The sequence below is a fragment of the Pongo pygmaeus genome, chromosome 14, assembly GCF_028885625.2.
Source record: "Pongo pygmaeus isolate AG05252 chromosome 14, NHGRI_mPonPyg2-v2.0_pri, whole genome shotgun sequence".
Classification (NCBI taxonomy): Eukaryota; Metazoa; Chordata; class Mammalia; order Primates; family Hominidae; genus Pongo; species Pongo pygmaeus.
In genome coordinates, this window is record NC_072387.2 from 85,198,532 (window position 1) to 85,217,705 (window position 19,174).

The 19,174-nt window shown below is 37.2% G+C and overlaps 1 protein-coding gene across 27 annotated transcripts in view; it reads left to right on the top strand.

Moving 5' to 3' along the window:
• Nucleotides 1-19,174, top strand: part of LMO7 (LIM domain 7) — a 239,179-nt gene that overhangs the window by 205,788 nt on the left and 14,217 nt on the right. For 8 of the 27 annotated variants that reach the window (XM_063650963.1, XM_054446963.2, XM_063650964.1 and 5 more), the window contains 10 exons: nt 7,009-7,123; nt 8,185-8,346; nt 9,190-9,296; nt 11,222-11,282; nt 12,963-13,019; nt 14,909-14,934; nt 15,215-15,319; nt 15,935-16,027; nt 16,453-16,808; nt 17,681-17,746. In XM_063650963.1, coding sequence (XP_063507033.1) covers nt 7,009-7,123; nt 8,185-8,346; nt 9,190-9,296; nt 11,222-11,282; nt 12,963-13,019; nt 14,909-14,934; nt 15,215-15,319; nt 15,935-16,027; nt 16,453-16,808; nt 17,681-17,746 — 1,148 coding nt within the window. Of the gene's footprint in view, nt 1-7,008; nt 7,124-8,184; nt 8,347-9,108; nt 9,297-11,221; nt 11,283-12,962; nt 13,020-13,169; nt 13,212-14,908; nt 14,935-15,214; nt 15,320-15,934; nt 16,028-16,452; nt 16,809-17,680; nt 17,747-19,174 lie in introns of all 27 variants that reach the window. The other 19 variants (XM_063650951.1, XM_063650949.1, XM_063650950.1 and 16 more) reach the window with 5 other exon arrangements.

Consider the following 19,174-nt stretch of genomic DNA (forward strand, 5'->3'; position numbering starts at 1 on the left):
GATCATGGCTCATTGCAGCCTCAACCTCCTGGACTCAAGCAATCCTCCCACCTTAGCCTCTTGAGTAGCTGGGACTGCAGGCACATGCCATGATGCCCAGCTAATTTTTGTATTTTTTTGTAGAGACAGGCTTTTGCCACATTGCCCATACTGCTCTCAAACTCCTGGGCTCAAACAATCCATCCATCTTGGCCTCCAAAAGTGCTGGGATTACAGATGTGAGCCACCACACCCAGCTGATGTTACTCTTTTCTATCCTGGCTTCCACTATGCTAATTCAGGCCCTTTTCCTATCAGTACAAGTAGTCACAGGTGTTAGTGCATGCTACTCAAGACTGGCATCAGATTAACTTGCCTGATGCCAGGTTGGACTCAGTAATTTCTCTGCTCCAAAGCCTCTAGTGGCACTGGGTGGTTTGCTGAATGAAGTTCGTGGCGCTCAGGGAAGCAGTGATATCTCTCACTCCCTTTGTAGCACAGTCACAGCTGATGTTAGCATGCTGTGTGTCAACCCTTTGTAGCACAGTCACAGCTGAAGTTAGTGTGCTTACTATGTGCCAGCCAGGCTTCTCAGGGCAGTATCTTAGTTAATCCTCACAGCAGCCCTGTGAGGTAATCAACAATCCGAATGTGGACTATCATGATTATCCCTATTTTAGAAACATAAAAATTGAGGCATGGCATGGGCATGTTACTTGTCCAAGGCCGTGCAGGGTACAAATTGGAGTCAGGATTTGAACCCAGGCAGTCTGACTCAAGATTTAGAATCATGTTATGCTATCATGCTATGTCCTGGGAAAGAGAGATGATTCACCTGCTTACCACTGCTTGCTTTTTCTTGGGCACATCATGTACTTTTTGGAGCACATCACTGCTTCCCCATTTGAAGACGCTTATTTCCCACATCTCTGCCTTTTGAGGTCCTATGATTCCTCAAAAGCCCAGGAGGACTACTTCATTCATGAATCTTGATATCACCCCTCCCCCATTGGAATCAAACTTCTTACCCTTGAAAAGTTTCACTCACTGAATTCGTCTTTGTCCCACAGTGTTACGTGTTCCTCTTTCACTGATATTCTTTGTACATTCTTACACGTAATTGACACTTAAGTGTTACTGACTTGAACTGCATTCAAGGCCTTAATTACTAGGCTGAAGTATGAACTTGATCCGGCAGGTAATTTAAAGTCCTTATTGGTTCTTTAGTGTGTGGAAATTTTAAGATTAAGGGCTGTTTTAGGAATGTAAGCACTATGGTGTTCCCTAGAGTTATTTTACGAAAGCTAAGTCTGGAAGCAGAGACTGGTTAGGAGCCTATCACAGCATTGCACTAATAAGGTGGCGTGTGCCATAAAGTAGAAAAAATCATAATGAAGGGAAGAACTTAATATGGTCTTATTTAAAATCTGCTGATAGGAATTTCCTTTTCATCCTCATAGCTGAGCTGGGGGTTTTGTCCCTCGCTGTTCTTTTTGCAACCTTTCTTTTGTGGTTTTGCTTTTTTCTCTACCTTTCTTGCCAATCTAGGCTGCCAAGCTCATTCTAGAGGTGACCCAAGGCAAGGAAGAGGGAGTGTGACTCCTGGAGTCCTTCATCCCCCTCCATCTGCCATGCAGATGTGGTTTTCATGATTTTCCCCAAAGTTGGTCTTGTCTACAGGTTTCTGTTTTTTCTGTCCTTTCAGAGGTCTACGTTTTTAAACCCTCTACAAATCCACTTTCCAGAACCTCTGCTCCAGATTTTTTAAAGCAGTAACCCCCAAATGGGATGACACATATGGAAGGAAGGAAGCTTTCTGCATGTCCATTTCCTGTTCTCTACCCCATGATTACTGCCCCTTTGGATATAGTAGCCAGAGCTTCCCTTCTCATAGCTTCATACTGTGCATTTTGCTTGCTTCTCACCTTCACTAGGACCTGCTCTCTGTAAGGGTGGAACACAACTCTACCTTTCTCACTGTCAGTGCAGTGTCTGCATCTGTACATGTTCGCTGAATGCTGACCGAATTTTCTTGGCTTTAGAGCTAAGTATGTGAGAATTAAATGGGATTTTCTTTAATTGATCCAGGAACTGCTTAGCCAGCACTTGTATTATGTTTAACATTTGCTTCCGTTGGAAAAAGAAGGCAATTACTGGGCATCAGTCATGTGTGCCTTGACACCTTTTAAATGTTTCATTTAATCATCTCAATAACCCTGCAAAGTAGGTGTATTATCCCCGTTTTTACCAATGAAGTACTTGAGATTTGAAAGTTATGTTACTTGCCCCAGGCTGGTGAAATGCCTATGCCACAACTGCAATTTATCTGATGTTAAAGTTTTTTGAAATATGACAGGCTCACGTCTGAGGACTGCCTTATGTATAGTTAAGAGACCACATGTTGACTTATTTGGACTTTGCTGTATCTTTAGAATTTTAGAGCCACTGGGGACTGAAATGTCTTTTGGTCCATAAAGATAAAATCATCCTGGAAACCATTTTGAGGAAAGGTGGTATTATATGTTTATTGAAACTTACCAGAACTGAAATGTAGAGTTTGAAATCTTCCAAGTAGGGCAGTAAGGAGCTACCAGCAATTTAAAAATGGAGTGTGATATAATAGCATGTTCTATAACTAAAGTTCTGGCAGCTGTGTGGACAGTGAACAAAATAAGGGCTGGAGGCAAGAGAGCCACTTAGGGAGGGGTAACCGCAGGAGTTTAGGGGAGATCATGGCCTGAAGCAAAATGATAACCCAAGGGAGGGTGGCAAAGATGGGGTGATTCAAGACGGATTGTGGACTTGATAGAACTTTGTAAAATGCAAGTGTGTAGGGTAGAGAATAGGGGTACAGGGATTATTGTGTGGTATTTGAGTGGGGAACAGTTAGGGGAAGGAAGGAGAAAGAGGCCCCGAAGGAATCTAGTGTTTCTAACTTGGGCACCTGATGAACTATTGATGCAATTAACCAAAATATGAAAAACAAGAGGTGGAAGAACAGGTTTGGGAGGAAGATAATGAATTCAGTTTTCGAATTGTTGGACTTAGACATTGGAGACATGACAATGAATGAGGTTGCTCACAGAAGCATGTAGTCAGAGAGGCTGGAGACTAAGGAACAAACAACACAATGAAAAGAGAAGAGAAAAAAGAGGAACATGCTAATGAAACTGAGAAGTGGCAAGAGACATGGGAAAAAAGGCTGGAGAAAGTGAGATAATAGGTGACTTTAGAAGATTGTTTCCCAGAAAGCAAGAATAGTGGGCAGTGCTTGGAGGAATGAAGACTCAAGATGTATTTGGTAGGTAGAAGATAATCTTGGAATGGGATGAGGACAGTGGTGGGTGTATTATAGAAACACTACCTGCCACAGTGGGATGAAGGAAGGAGAGATGGAGAAGGATTTAGAGAGAAAGACCAAGATTTGAGGGCTACTCACTTCATTTTCTCATTCCAGTAAGACCCAGAAAGACACTAAAGAACTATATGTACACAAATTCAAAGATTATAGATTTCCTCAGATATTCCTGACTATAGTCCAGATCTACTTTTAGGGTTAACCTTAACAACTAAGTAGGCTTTCCTTAACACATTTGTCTAATAGAAAAAATTCGAGGAGTGTAGCTTTTCGATTTGGTGTTTAAGATTGGCCCTGTTTTTTTTTTTTTAATTCTATCTATGTTGACATGAAAATCTTAATTCAACAGATTTAGCAGAAATAAGTGTTACCATTGGGACTCCAAACCTCCTCATGTTTTTGTTTAAAAATGTAGAGTCTTGTACTTCTGTTTCATCAGTCTGACAGTTGTTGGGGCAATCTGAACTTTCAGTGGATATGTCTGCTCAAGTTATACCTAATTTGAGGGAAATTTTTTATCTTATATGCTGAAATGATGATAGACAACTGCCTTATCTTTTTGTGGCATGAACAACTGAAACCACTTGGATAGTTCATTATCAGTCTTCAAGAATCTAGGTTTCCCCCAATAATTTATATTCCTGTTCCATCCAGTTCAAAGATGATTCTGTCATTATTATCTTCTGAAGCTTGGATTCTTTGTAGGATACTCACTTGGCATATATCTTGCAGAGAAAAATAAGGAAGTTGAAATCCTTCCTGAAATCATTGTTGAACAATTTATACTTGAATATATAATTATAGATATGTTCACTTGCAAGAAGTTTCAGGAATAATTTACTGTAAGAACCTGGGATTGGACAGAGATGCCTCAAGACTGCCATACGGGGAAGGCCACACAAGGGAGGCTCTGGAACTCTTACTTTGAAACCACAGCCACACACTTTAATCCTTTCTGTGTAGTGGTTTGGAAAGAGGTGGTCTGCATAAGACTTTGATTTGAAACTAGGCTACTTAAAACCAAAATTAAAAATCAGTATTTTTGTGAAAGAGAAGGCTTTACCAGGCCCAGTGACGTACCTGTGGTCACCTGGTTAATGACAGATATGCACCTGTAATTGCCTGTGTGGTCCTCTCCTCTTTGCCTGTGTTCTGTGCCAAGGACTGACACAACACTCTCCCTGGCTGTAGCCACAGGGACACCGTCCTTCTGTTAACTCTTTCAAAGAGGAGGAGGTTATCTGCTCTTTTATTAATATTTAAGATGTTTAAATAGTGATTTCTTTATTTCTGAGGTAAGTACAGTCCTTCATGAGATAGTATGTCCAATCTAATATAACAGTGAGACATCTCCCTCTAGGGCTTAAGCTCGTTCTCTTTGATCCTATATTTGGTAGAAAAGGATAATATTCACTTGCCATCACCCACAAAATATGCTTTATGTAGTTTGAGAGTATTTATTAAGACTCCATCCTGTCTTTTATTTTTCAAGCTATAAAACGTCAGTGTTTTGAATATGTAACCCATGATTTTTCTCCTTGTCTCTCTTCCTTATATAGCAAATAGATTCTGCACTTTAATTGGCTCTAAGTCAGATTTTTTTTTTTTTTTTTGTAAGGGTGGTGAAGATGACCACTTATTTTCACTGAGTCATCTCTAACTTAAGTATATGGTGGTTTTGGCTAAGGAGTAGAACCAACCTGTAATTTTTGCTATTCTTAGCAGAGTTTTATTATATTATTCAGATTGGCATTCATCAGGTGATTATTAACGAGTGTTATGACTACATCTGCATTTCCATGTTTAAACTGCTTTACAAAGGGCTTTCTGCTGAAAGCTAAAAATCCCATACCCACTGAAAAATCAACAATTATTTTTTGAGGGCAAGAATCATCCCTAGTTTATCTTTGTTTCCCAAAGTGCTAAATGTTGTGTTATTTTATACAGAGTAAATAAATGTATGTCAAACAATTGAATGAGTGAAATGTCATAATAGTTCTGCATGTCCATATATAGTAGTAAATTCTTGATCCTTTGTTTAGTGCCTTCCTTCAAATTCTTGTGTACTTAGGCCATTTAATGTTGCTATAACAGAATACCTGAGAATGAGTAATTTATAAAGAAAAGAGGAGGTTTATTTGGCTCATGGTTCTGGTGGCTGGAAAGTCCAAGAGCATGGCACCAACATCTGCTTGGCTTCAGGTGAGCACCATGTGCTGTGTCACAACATGGTGGAAAAGCAGATAGGCAAATGGTGTGTGCAGAGACCCAAAACAAGGCAACCTCACTTTATAACAACTTGCTCTGTGGTAACTAATTCAGTCCTGCTAGAGTGAGAACTTACTCCCATGAGACTGCATTAATCCCTTCATGAGGGCAGATCCTTCATGACCCAAACACCTGTTAAAGGTAACACTTCCCAGCACTACCACACTGGCAATTAAATTTTAACGTGAGTTTTGGTGGCGACAAATCACATCCACACCATAGCAAGTACTATCCTAGTTTTTCTCAGAATATTGCTACTTGTTTTAAACCTGTTTTATGGGTAGAAAAACTTAGGCAGAAAGCTTTATGAATTGCCCAATTAGTTCCTGGGTTAGGTTTAACTGCCAAGTTAAAATGGAGATTTGGTAGGTCTTTTTCTGGAAAGTAAAACAGGTTTAGGAAGAATTTTAACACGTCTAAGTTTTTTGTGATTAGGAAACACAGGGCTGAAACACTGGTCTCATAAATTCATATTAAAGTCTATCTGTTGCTTACTCAAAACAAAATATGTAAATTACAAAAGAAATTAAGGTTTGCACAGACATAGTATACTGTAAAACTCGAAACATTTGGTTTAGAAAATAATTTAAGTTCCGTGGAATTTAGAATTTGTTGTGTAGTATAGTGATAGCAATGGGAATAATTATACCTTTTGTCCAAGAGGCTATTGTTTTGGGGCTTATGAGCTGATGTTATTTTGAAGAAATCATGGACTGTAGCTCAGGATGTGTCAATAGGGACCCTCTTGGTATCTTAGGGAGTAATTCCTTACAGGTGACATAGTTCTGCATTTTGCAGCATGTATAGCAGCTATTCCTTTAACACTAAATCTTTATGTGGCATTTGGGCAAGCAAAAATGCCTGGGCAAGCAAAAATGCCTTGCCAAACTTCACATGCCCACTAGAGAGTGGTACCAGTCCTAGATGGATGCCACTGGAGGCTAAATTATGTGTCTGTGAACCACTTGAAGTTATTCAGATAAATATGCCAAGTATTGGGAGTAGGTTTTTAAAAGTGTGGTGGTCCTTTTTAAATAAATGATTTAAATCACTGTACTTTATTCCTGGGCAGTGAATAAATGGCCTGGCCTGTAAGTTAGACCCAATTGTACAGTGGGCAGAAACCTAAGCTTATCCACGGCCAACTGATTTAAAGTATTAATATGAAGAAAAACATGTAATGACAATAAGATTTCCCTTATTTTAGCAGAAAAATAATAAACTTGGTGCTATTTATATAAACGAAAGTTTTACCACACTAAGGAAGAAAGAATGAAACTTCTAGTTTATCATGAAATGATTCAAGTCTACCTAGCATGCAGCTTCCCTCCTTTCATGGATAGACTTTCCTCCATGTGGGTGCCAGGGACACCGGATACCAGCGTTTCATGTTTTGTTTTCAGGATCAGTTCAGTGATATGAGAATCAGCATAAACCAGACGCCTGGGAAGAGTCTTGACTTTGGGTTTACAATAAAATGGGATATTCCTGGGATCTTCATAGCATCAGTTGAAGCAGGTAAATTATATATTTAGCTCTACTGAATTTTCTTCTCCTTTTCCATCCTTCATTGTGGGGTTGGGGGCCACAGAAATTAGTGTATTTGATATAGAAGGAGAAAACGTGTGAAAAATGCAACCATAAGGCCAGAAAATACATCCTCTTTCCTGAGATTATTAGTTGGGGTTACAAATTCTATATTGTTTATTCTCCTTGACTAATTAATTTTAGTTTTGAAGAGTCTTTAATTTTGTGATTTTACAGATTTTATCCATTTTGGACTTTATATTTGGAAATGTTAACAAGTGGTGCTTAAGTAAATATTCAGAAAGAGCTTTCCATGATCAGCCATGCTTTGTAGTAGATATATATGTGCTATTTAATAAGTTGATTTTTTTTTGAGTGTTCTAATATACCTATTGCTCATGAAGTCTTCAGGGTGCTTCAGGACTTCTGCAAAAGGATTACCCCTCTCCCGTCCAGGTCTATACCATGTCAAGCGCAGGAACTCTTTGCAAAACATTACAAGGCCTAAAATTAAAAAGAAGACTTCCTTTATTTTTACTTTTATTTTTTATTTTTTTACATATTTTAGCTATATAAAATTTCATGTTAACACCAGTTAGTTCTTTTACATCTTAAGATTGCCTTAATTAGATAATGGTATTTTAGTTATGGAGTAATTTTAAGCAGTTTTAAATAGCTGTGTTTTCTTCTGCTCCATTCCAGAATGTATCTGAATTGGAAGCTCAATTAAAATGCAGTATGTTTCATATTTCAAATTTAAGAGCAACTTAAATTTTTTTGTCCTTGGGAGGTTAATAAAGAAGTCTTATTGAATAGATGAGTTTATCATTTTTTCTTTAATGAAGATGCATTCTATAGAGCTTCAAAAACACCTCTAATGCTTTGTATGTTGTACTCAGATATTTGGTATTAAAAAAATAGTGACCTCCACCTGAAAAAGAGAGAAATGGTTAATTGAAATTCAGAGTCATTTTTCTTAAGTTCAAAGGCAGCAACTAATAGAACATGTGGGATTTTTTTCCCCAATTGGTTAATTTATTTTGCATTTTTAGGTAGCCCAGCAGAATTTTCTCAGCTACAAGTAGATGATGAAATTATTGCTATTAACAACATCAAGTTTTCATATAACGATTCAAAAGAGTGGGAGGAAGCCATGGCTAAGGCTCAAGAAACCGGACACCTAGTGATGGATGTGAGGCGCTATGGAAGGGCTGGTGAGTTTGTGTTACCACCATGTCTGGCATTTGAAACTGGGACCTGGCCGTTGGCAAGTGGTTCTACTAATTTGCTTCAATAACTTTTTATTTTTTCACTTTACTTATGTTTTGGCATTAAAGGTATTTTGTAGTTACATCATGACAAATCTTGAACCCTACCCCTTTGAATATTCTGTCTGGACTTTTCACTAGCAAATTTACTGAATTCTGCATTATTTATTGACTGATTAATGTACTGGTTTGACTGAATGCAAATACCAATTGAAGACGAATGTATCTGCCTCCAGGAGTTATTTATAATAATATTGAGTATTAAGAATTATGCTATGATTTAAGTTTATCTGCAGCATCATAACCATATTGGTAGAGAGAGCTTGGTAGGTCATATTCCTGTTTATTCTCAAAGAACTTTCAATGTGCATTCCATTAATGTGTTTCTTAATTATAGAGGCTAGATGGGAAAGGCCATTAAACCTCTGCAGACCTACCAACTTATGATATCAAAATAAAATATCTATCCTGGTTTATGGGAAAGATTCAGCAAATTCGCTAGTTTTTTCATTACTAACATGATTTAACCCTTGTGTTTTGGGAAGGTGGTCTGTTGGTAAAAAGCCCTAAACTCTTGATTTATTTCACACACTGCCTGATTTGTTTGTCTTGTATATGTAATTTTTTTATATATATGTGCATTCAATGACTTTATTCTTTCCACTTCAACATCTATGTGTACTCATTTGATCTTCATGTGCCAATCAGACTGGGGCAAAGACCAACCTTCCCTGCCATTTATACGGCATAAAACCCTCAATCTCACCAGTATGGCTACCAAAATTATAGGTTCACCTGAAACAAAGTGGATTGATGCAACTTCTGGAATTTACAACTCAGAAAAATCTTCAAATCTATCTGTAACAACTGATATCTCCGAAAGCCTTCAGAGTTCTGTGAGTATTTGGAGAAGTAGGAAGTACTGGTGTGGAGCAAAGCAGTTGTTAGAATTGTGTATGGAAGAAAATAATTTCTTTTGTTTATACAATTTTGATACTACTTTTAAAATGTAAATGATTGAATAACATAAATCATAGTAAAGAGATACAGTAAAATATAGTTTTGAAAACCATAGGCATTCCTCATAGAGTAGTTGTGAGTTATATAATGGTAAAATCAAAAGATCCCATAATGTTGTTTTGCAGGTGTTTTTCACCAGTCTTTCATCATTAGACCCACCTCTCAGATCTTTGTGAGCGTGAAGTAGCAATTACATAAAATTATAAACTATAACTTCTTTATGCGTTCCTTAGTCTTTACTGGCAAATAAAGATAATAGTTGGGTGTAATGTAAAACTTCATGAAGCATTTTTAGTTTTTGTGTAGGTGAATTTGATGGATAGACTTACATATGTTGTTAAGAGATAATCAGTTTCATTAATTTGATCAAAAATATAATGTAGAAATTTTTCTAAGTGTCAAAGCAATACCTTTTCCTATAGACTTTGAAGTCATGTGATTTCTATTTATGATACAAATTGTTCATTTAAATTAATAATTAAATTTAAATTTCAACTAAATATTATGCACTTATACTCACTCCTCAGATTGTGTTATCATCTCAAGATAACTCTTTTTGAGGAGTGAGTATAAGTGCATAATATTTAGTTGAAATTTAAATTTAATTATTAATTTAAATGAACAATTTGTGTTATCATCTCAAGATAACTCTTTTATGGCAATCATTCAAAAGTCAGGAAACAACAGGTGCTGGAGAGGATGTGGAGAAATAGGAACACTTTTACACTGTTGGTGGGACTGTAAACTAGTTCAACCCTTGTGGAAGTCAGTGTGGCGATTCCTCAGGGATCTAGAACTAGAAATTCCATTTGACCCAGCCATCCCATTACTGGGTATATACCCAAAGGACTATAAATCATGCTGCTATAAAGACACATGCACACGTATGTTTATTGCCGCATTATTCACAATAGCAAAGACTTGGAACCAACCCAAATGTCCAACAATGATAGACTGGATTAAGAAAATGTGGCACATATACACCATGGAATACTATGCAGCCATAAAAAATGATGAGTTCACGTCCTTTGTAGGGACATGGATGAAACTGGAAATCATCATTCTCAGTAAACTATCGCAAGAACAAAAAACCAAACACCGCATATTCTCACTCATAGATGGGAATTGAACAATGAGAACACATGGACACAGGAAGGGGAACATCACACTTCGGGGACTGTTGTGGGGTGGGGGGAGGGGGGAGGGATAGCATTGGGAGATATACCTAATGCTAGATGACAAGTTGGTGGGTGCAGCGCACCAGCATGGCACATGTATACATATGTAACTTACCTGCACATTGCGCACATGTACCATAAAACCTAAAGTATAATAATGATAATAATAATAATAATAATAAAAGAAAAAAAAAGAAAGAAAAAAAGAAAAAAAAAAAAACAAAAAGAAAAAAAAAAGATAACTCTTTTATTTAATAAGGAGCTCTTACAATATTGTATAAGAAATGTTTAAATGTTTGAGAATCCTACGTGACTGTTTTGTGTACTCATAAATACAAGCCAAATGGACTAATGATTATCTAGCTGATTTTATTTCTTGGAAAATTAATGATTGATTAAACTTAAAATCATCCATGCCTGCAGCTGGTCACTAATTCTGCCACAAATATTGAAGTATAATGAAAAAACTTAAGTTTCTACTACATGTAAAAGGCTGTAAGGAATGCATCAATATCCTGAGAAACTCATCTTGTTAAAATATATATTTCACTAATGCGAAATGCATTATTTAAGTCCAAAGTCCAACTGGAGAGAATATTAACTAGCATTTTTACCCTTTCCAGAATATTGAATCCAAAGAAATCAATGGAATTCATGATGAAAGCAATGCTTTTGAATCAAAAGGTAAATATCACCATTATAACTTACATTTATAATACAGGAAAAGACATAGCACTCAAGTTCTGCTGTTATAAAAATTAATATCTGTGAGTGAAAGAAAAAGTGATCCACTGCAAGTTGAAACTAAAAGGTTAGCTTGCAGATCCAATTGCAGCCAGGTGGAAGGGCTTTCAGTTCCAGTGCTGAATAGTTCAGGCACTGCAAACAAAGCTTTGGCAGCATGTTCCGGAGCTTTGAGTGCGTGCGTGCCTAAGTCAAATAAGAAAGACTGGTTTTTCCTGAGGCTGTCAGCTTTCTTGCTATGGTATGCTGGCAATGGGAATCTTAGTTAAGCATGGAACTATGAATGAAGTTTCCTTTCTTCTTTATTGTTGTGAAAGGGACAAGCTTGGAGGCAGTTAGCTATAAGAGGGAAATGCCAGTGGCAATAAAGTCATTAGCAGATGTACCCATGTAATGACAAAGAAGGCAAAATATCTAGGGAAATTTTGGAGTTATCTCCATCTTTCTTCTTCTGCCCATCCAGAAATAATTTAGCTAGCATACATCGTGTGCTGTTCCTTGGGCACAGAAAAATAAGAATAGATCCGGTCATGTAGGCAGGGGAAGAAACCCAAAGAAGGTGAGACTTCTTCTGCCATGAACCTAGACTGCCAAGAATGGGACTGGGTTTTCACAGTGCTTTGGTGGCTTTAAATCTACATTCGATAGTTTATAATACATTTTCTTAAAGCCAACCTAAATATATAAATTTCCCTTTCCTCATCGATTATTTAATTTTGTATTTCATTTCTGATAGACAGAAGTGACTATATTTTGTTTTCAGTTGCATTCTTTATCAAAGGAGTTTTTAAAGCAAACCTTGCTTATTTTTCTCTGTGATGTTACATGTAAAGCACCGGGTCCTATTCCGCAGTGACTCAGGTGAGATAGCTGATCAGACATCTAGCTCTTTGACGAGTAGGGGACTATACGTGGGCCCTGTAATTGGAAGGTTTTGTTTAGATAAGTAAGCACTAACTAGTATCAAGTAATAATCATAGGTACAGTTTATGCCATAGTCTTGTGACAGATCTATGGGAGAAGTCAGAATGTTTTTCTTTTGTTTTCTAGGTGGAACTCCATTTGCTTTACTTGATATTAGTAGCTACCAGATCTTGAAAACTAGGTCAAAAAATTCTAGTTAGAAGGTGGTCGTAACTTTAGTATTTTGTTTTCTTTGATCTTTCTTTGGGTATCATTTTTTTTTGTTTTCTTCCCCATTACTTTTCACTTCTTATTCATAAATGTTGTGAAAACTGTTTGTTATAGACGGTTTTCCAGGTAGTAGACAAGATTATGGATTGTTTAACCTAAGCAAAAAATATTGATTTCCTTTTCCCTAAAATGGCGTGATCTAGCATGGAAGATGATACTTTGGCTTTTCATAGCTGTGAAACTATCATGCTATATGCTAAAGTTTATTAATAAAAATATTCATTCCTTCTACTAATTTGAATGTAGTGTAGGCTACTAAAATTGTGTGTGCCTGTGCCTTGAAATAATCTATGTCTTTGGCTATTGGTTTTGTGATCTTTTAAAATAATATTGCTACAGATTGGAAAGGTATATCAAGTATCATGTAATTTACCAGTGGTGAGAAATAAAAATGAATGACATAGTGTTTATTTTTTTTTCAACTAGCATCTGAATCCATTTCTTTGAAAAACTTAAAAAGGCGATCACAATTTTTTGAACAAGGTAAACCACAAAGCTAACAATTCATGCACTTTCATGGAATTGTTCTCCCTCTCCACTCTTCCTCATGGTCTGTGATGCTGGGCACTGAGCCTCTTCAATTTGTCTGTCATTATGACCAAGTGACATAACCCATTTCCATTCTTTCCCTAGGGTCATCAGGCTTTTCTTACAGTTCATGGGTCTACCTCTGTGGTAATGGGTCTTTGTGTGTCCTTTGTATACCTCTAAACATTTTACTTTTTTTTTTTTTTAACTTTGTAAAAAAAAAAAAAAAAGGGAGATGCTCTTAAACACACACTTGTTTCCACTGGGTAACAGTAAGAAAAGAGGAATTTCATTTAAGCCTTACTGCTTCCTACAAATTGGATAATATTAGATTACACCAACATGCAATTGGCCAAGTTTTTAAAAACCTACTTGTTTTTCGTTGTGGAAAACTGTTAATAAAGAAGAGTTATTTTTGCTATGGGATGGTGGCTTTAGAGTGTTGATTTGACTGCTCTGTTGACTTTGAAGTAAATTCAAAGTAAATACATTTTGGTTGCATCTGAGAACAGGTGCGTTTTGAGATTCTCCGTGTTGGTGTAGTTGGGCAGGGCTGCCTCACAATGTGCTGTGCATGTGACATTTGCTCCCGTGTCACGTTTGCCTAATGCTCTGTCACATGAATGCCGTTCAAGCTCTGTTTTGCTACTAAGGACTTAAAAGTAACAGTCAACATTTGAGATGCAATGGTCAGAGGATATTGTGCTGTTGCCATCTAAAATGTTACTGTTTCTTACTTTTAAGGCTATTAACACATTTACAAACGTGCCTTATAACACAGTACTTATTGGGTTTGTGTATTTTGTGTTAATCACCTAATATAATTCCTTTGGATTAAGGTCTCTTTTGGACCATAAACAGAAATATCTTACCAGCTATGCAAGTCTATTTGTGTCAGTATCCTTAGTGTTTTTGATTTATATTTTAAAATAAAATTCCTGTTTTTCTATGGCTATTTAATTGAAACAGTATGATACTCCTTCCTAACACTGGCTAAAATAAAGCAATTCCTCTTCCTTCTCTGTTCTAATTTTCTCCCATTTTTATTCAACAGGCTATTCTAGGGAAGAATATTTTCCTAGGTCTCAAAGCAATTTTCTTTAAAAAATTGTATGTGAATAATTTATTCGACAGCTGAGGTTTCAAGAACATTTTAAAGTACTGTATGATAGTGTATTTTCTGAAGTTTTACTTTTTAAATAATCATTGTTCTATGTAAAAGTATACTTACGTAGGTCCCCTAAGAATAAAAAGAATAAGACTGTACCCATAAGTTTACATATGAAGTTTGAATACATGTGTTTCAAGCAATAGGAGTAGAAAAAGGAAATGTTTCTTGAACATGTTTGTTGTGGTGACTTGCTTACGAAAGTGGCTCATTAGTAAGAAATCTTGAAAAATGTGACTTGCAGCTGTCATGTTGTAACTGAGTAGTGGCAAGTAAAAAATTGGGATTTGGTAGATGTTGTAACATTTGAAATTCTTTTTTTTTTTTTTTTTTTTTCCTGTTAGGCCAAACTATGAGATGCTGCCCAGTTTATTAATAAAAGAACCCTGAAGCTTCTTTAGAAATATCCATTGATCCTACTCTAATACCTAGAGCTAGGGTTTATTTTGGCATCTGTATCTTCCTTTTACTAACTTTGAATTTGAAAGATGAGTAACAGATGGAACTGTTACACCTGGAGAAAAAAGGATTTACCGACTATTGTTTAAAAAAACATTGTCACTTAGTATACTGGCATAGAGACAGCTAATGATAGAAGTTTCTGAAAGGAATTATTTCGTAGAAATGAAGACTTATATTGTATATTTTTCTTCCTTGCCCATGTGCTGCAACACAGGAAGCTCTGATTCGGTGGTTCCTGATGTAAGTAGCATTCATTTGTCATTTGGAATAAGGTGAACTTTGTGGGACTGAATTAGTACACAGTAGCATGCTTACCATGATTTTAGGTTGCATAAGAATTTATCAGAGAGTTATCCTTCCAAGTTGAAAAACTTATTTTAAAATTCAAAGCCAGCTCTCCCTTGGTACAGTTTAAGCAAACTGTGATATGAATAATTTATGTGTGCAAAAGTGGTTCAGTAGATGACTTAATGAAGTTACGTTGTTCTCTATTTACATCTCTTCTCTGATAACTGGTTAGCTTCCAGTTCCAACCATCAGTGCCCCGAGTCGCTGGGTGTGGGATCAAGAGGAGGAGCGGAAGCGGCAGGAGAGGTGGCAGAAGGAGCAGGACCGCCTACTGCAGGTAGCTCTGGCTCACATGGACGGGTGGAAACTAGGTTGGATTTCACGGCTTTTCTCCAGTCTGTGTCAACCAGTATTGAGAAACTAATTTTAAACTCAACAATCTCACAACTAACAAATATTTTTGCACACAGTACATTTTCCATAAAACAATTACTTTTCCATTTTGAAGATTTCCAGAGTCATCCTTTAAAAATCATTATTTATTAACCCCCATGTGTGTTTTTGTGGAGTATGAAGGGCACTCACTTAGGGGGTGTGAAGTGCACAGACTTTGTGATGACTTGGTTCCCATAAACTGTTTGCTGGGTCCATTGCAGAGTAATTCAGCCCCCCTTACAGTTGGCTAGATAGAGGCTTTAATGAATTAGAGCCATGGTAAAGGGTGGATGGGGGTTTAATTCTCAATGTCTACCTTTTTACCCCAGTGTCTGCATTTTAATTCAATATATGCTCTTTTCTACTATAGGGACTAAAATCTGATTGGCTTATGAAAATAAAATCATGGTCTTTAAAGGTTTGAGGTTGAAGGTTTAGAGATCGTAAAAGTGTTAAAGAAGATTCCTAATGTGAAGAGTTAATCTGTTGGATTAATATATGTCATATTTTCTTATAGGAAAAATATCAACGTGAGCAGGAGAAACTGAGGGAAGAGTGGCAAAGGGCCAAACAGGAGGCAGAGAGAGAGAATTCCAAGTACTTGGATGAGGTAGTGTTAGAACATGCCTGTTTAGTTTTTCTTCTCTTTACCTTGTTGGTGAGATTAGCTGAGAAGCAGGAGACACTTCATTTTTCTCCACCTCTGACCATATGTTCACCTGTGTAGCTCTTTGAAAAATACAATGAGCTCTGATTTGTTAGAATTTTGCTTGGATGTTGCAGCCTTTCTCCTAGTTTTTGTAGTATATCGTTAACAAATTATGTTAATAGAACTTCAATGCATCTTCCTCTTCTAAGTTACATCTCAGTCACTCATGTGCAGCTTTTTTAGTGGTAAAACTCTTAACATGTTTTTTGAGTGGAGTCCTGGGCCGACTATAGTTAGTAGCATCTAAAACTGAACATATATGTGTCTATATGAAATTACAGAAATGAACAGATTTAGATGGATTTCTTTTTTCACTGGTCACCTAGGAACTGATGGTCCTAAGCTCAAACAGCATGTCTCTGACCACACGGGAGCCCTCTTTTGCCACCTGGGAAGCTACCTGGAGTGAAGGGTCCAAGTCTTCAGACAGGGAAGGAACCCGAGCAGGAGAAGAGGAGAGGAGACAGCCACAAGAGGAAGTTGTTCATGAGGACCAAGGAAAGAAGCCACAGGATCAGCTTATTATTGAGAGAGAGAGGAAACAGGAGCAACAGCTTCAGGAAGAGCAAGAGCAGAAGCGGCTTCAGGCTGAGGCTGAGGAGCAGAAGCGTCCTGCAGAGGAGGAGAAGTACCAGGCAGAGATAGAGCGGGAAACATCAGTCAGAATATACCAGTACAGGAGGTCTGTCCCCACAGCCAGAGGGCACAAAGGCTTAGCTGTATCCATTGCCCACTTCAAAGGCACTCCCTTGCTCTTCCTGTTTCCTACCACCCATTCTCCACACAAGTGAATACAAGCCACTAAAGACAACCTTTAAATCATAAACCCTGCCATGTCATCTTGCTTCCCCATCCAGAACTCTCCAAGTCACTTCCTGTCACATCAGAACTCCATCCAGCATCCTTGCCAAGGCCTAGAAGGCTGCCATGAGCTACATTACCTTGCAGTACCTCCACTCTTCCCATTACTCACTCTTTTCCAGCCACACTGGCCACCTGTTTCTTCCTTGAAAATACCCAAGGGCTTTTGTATTTTCTAGTCCATCTGCTTGGAGAAGTCATCAAATGTTTGTGTGTCTTGTGTTCTCATTTTCTTCTAGTTTCTGCTCAAACATCACCTCCTTAGACTTTTCTAGAATACCCGATTTAAAATACAGGCCCCTTCTCACTCCTTCTCTCTGTATACTCTTAACTTATTTTATATTATGCATTTATTTGTTTATCTGTTAGCCTGCCTGCTGCAGTAAGATGTAAGTGCTATAAAGTCAGTAAGTTTGTTTTGTGTACTTCTATAGCCCATTCTTAGAGTGGTACTGGAATATGGTGGGGACTCAGTATGTATTTGTAGAATGAATGGCTTGCAAATGTCTGTTGGCAATAGTGGGCCTATTTTCTGTGGTTATTCATTGAAATACCTTTGTATGTTTAGTTTTTAACCCAAAGACCATTTGCAAGAAGAGGCTAGAATGACATTATTTTGATACCCTTTTCTTAAACTCAGGAAAGGGCTTAAAGTCTAATATTTTGACAACAAAATCTTTTTCTGTCTTTTAGGCCTGTTGATTCCTATGATATACCAAAGACAGAAGAAGCATCTTCAGGTTTTCTTCCTGGTGACAGGTATGTAGAGCATGTTATTGTAATTTAATTGATGATAATTGGCTTCAGATAATATTCCAGAGCTTGCATCGATGATTTGTAGAACTACTTTAGCCCTTTGTCATTTGTGGGATATAAAGAGGAATTGCTGGTTGATCTTTGTATCAGTTAGCTTTTGCTGTGTAACAACTATTCGTGAACTTAATGAACTAGCTTATGATTTTATGGTCAGCATGTTAGGCTGATCTCCCTTGGGCAGCCTTTTAGTTGACTGGGCTTGCTCATATATCTGCTACCTATTAACTAGGCAGCTCTGCTTTTGGGGGTTGGCTGGCTGTCAGCTGGGGCCGTGAGAACAACTGGATCATATGTCTTTCGATACCCACCGAACCAGGAAGGTCTTATGTATATGTTGTGGTGAGGCAGGGGAAAGAGAATTAAAGAGAGGAAATCTGCAAGGCATCTTGAGGTTTAAGTTGTCTATAAAGTCACAGTCACAGGTCATGGACAAGAGAAGAACACTGCCTCTTTATGGTAGGAATCACATTGCAAGGGGAATGGACATGGCTGGGAAAGAACTGTGTCAATTTTCTGTAATCCAACGTAATCTTCATTTTAAAAAGTTTATGAATAATGGCTTAACATTACTCCCAAAAGAGTTATGTGTGGACATCTGAAATGGGAATGGTGACCTTTCTCTTAGGCAGTTTGGTTAGAACTACTGGTCAGTTTTGGGGAATAAAGATAAAATTTCAGATATCTGGAAAGTTATATGTATCTTAAAATTTCCTAAAACATTGTTTTAGTGTTTTAAAGTAATTTTTAAAATGCTTTGCAGTTTTGAAATCACTAAGGACATCTAAACAGTCTGTCAAACAAATATCGAGGGTAGGGCCATTACTTTGTGTTTTCAGAGCTGAAATTTCTCCTTTTGTCTTACTAATTAGATATAAGGAAAGACTTGTATCTACAAGCAGCCAGGATGACTGAATAGGGCTCAGAATAAAAGGGGAAAAGGAAAGGGACAAGCAGGTAGTAATGGGCTGACAATAAGCTAAAGAAAAATCTAGTGATAGATGACCTTATTTATAATCTCTCTGGGTAACTGTAAATCATTAAAATGTTTATCTCCTTTTAAAAGTTATGGATTTACTTACATATTTACAAAAGCTTTATTTATATAGCTCATGACCTTGGGGAAAATAATTAAAATGCAGAGAAAGGAAACTTAAAGAAGCCTGGAAAGTATGAATACCTGCAGGCAGTCCAGATAAAGCATGCCCTAGAGGCATCAAGGAGTGTGGCTAGACATCCATCCGGTAATAAGTGTTTTCTTCTATGTAGATACAAGTGAAATTATTCACAAGTGCAGCTGTCTACCACTTATGATACATTATGTATTATAAATTATTGGATTTATACATATATACATATATGTACATAAGTATA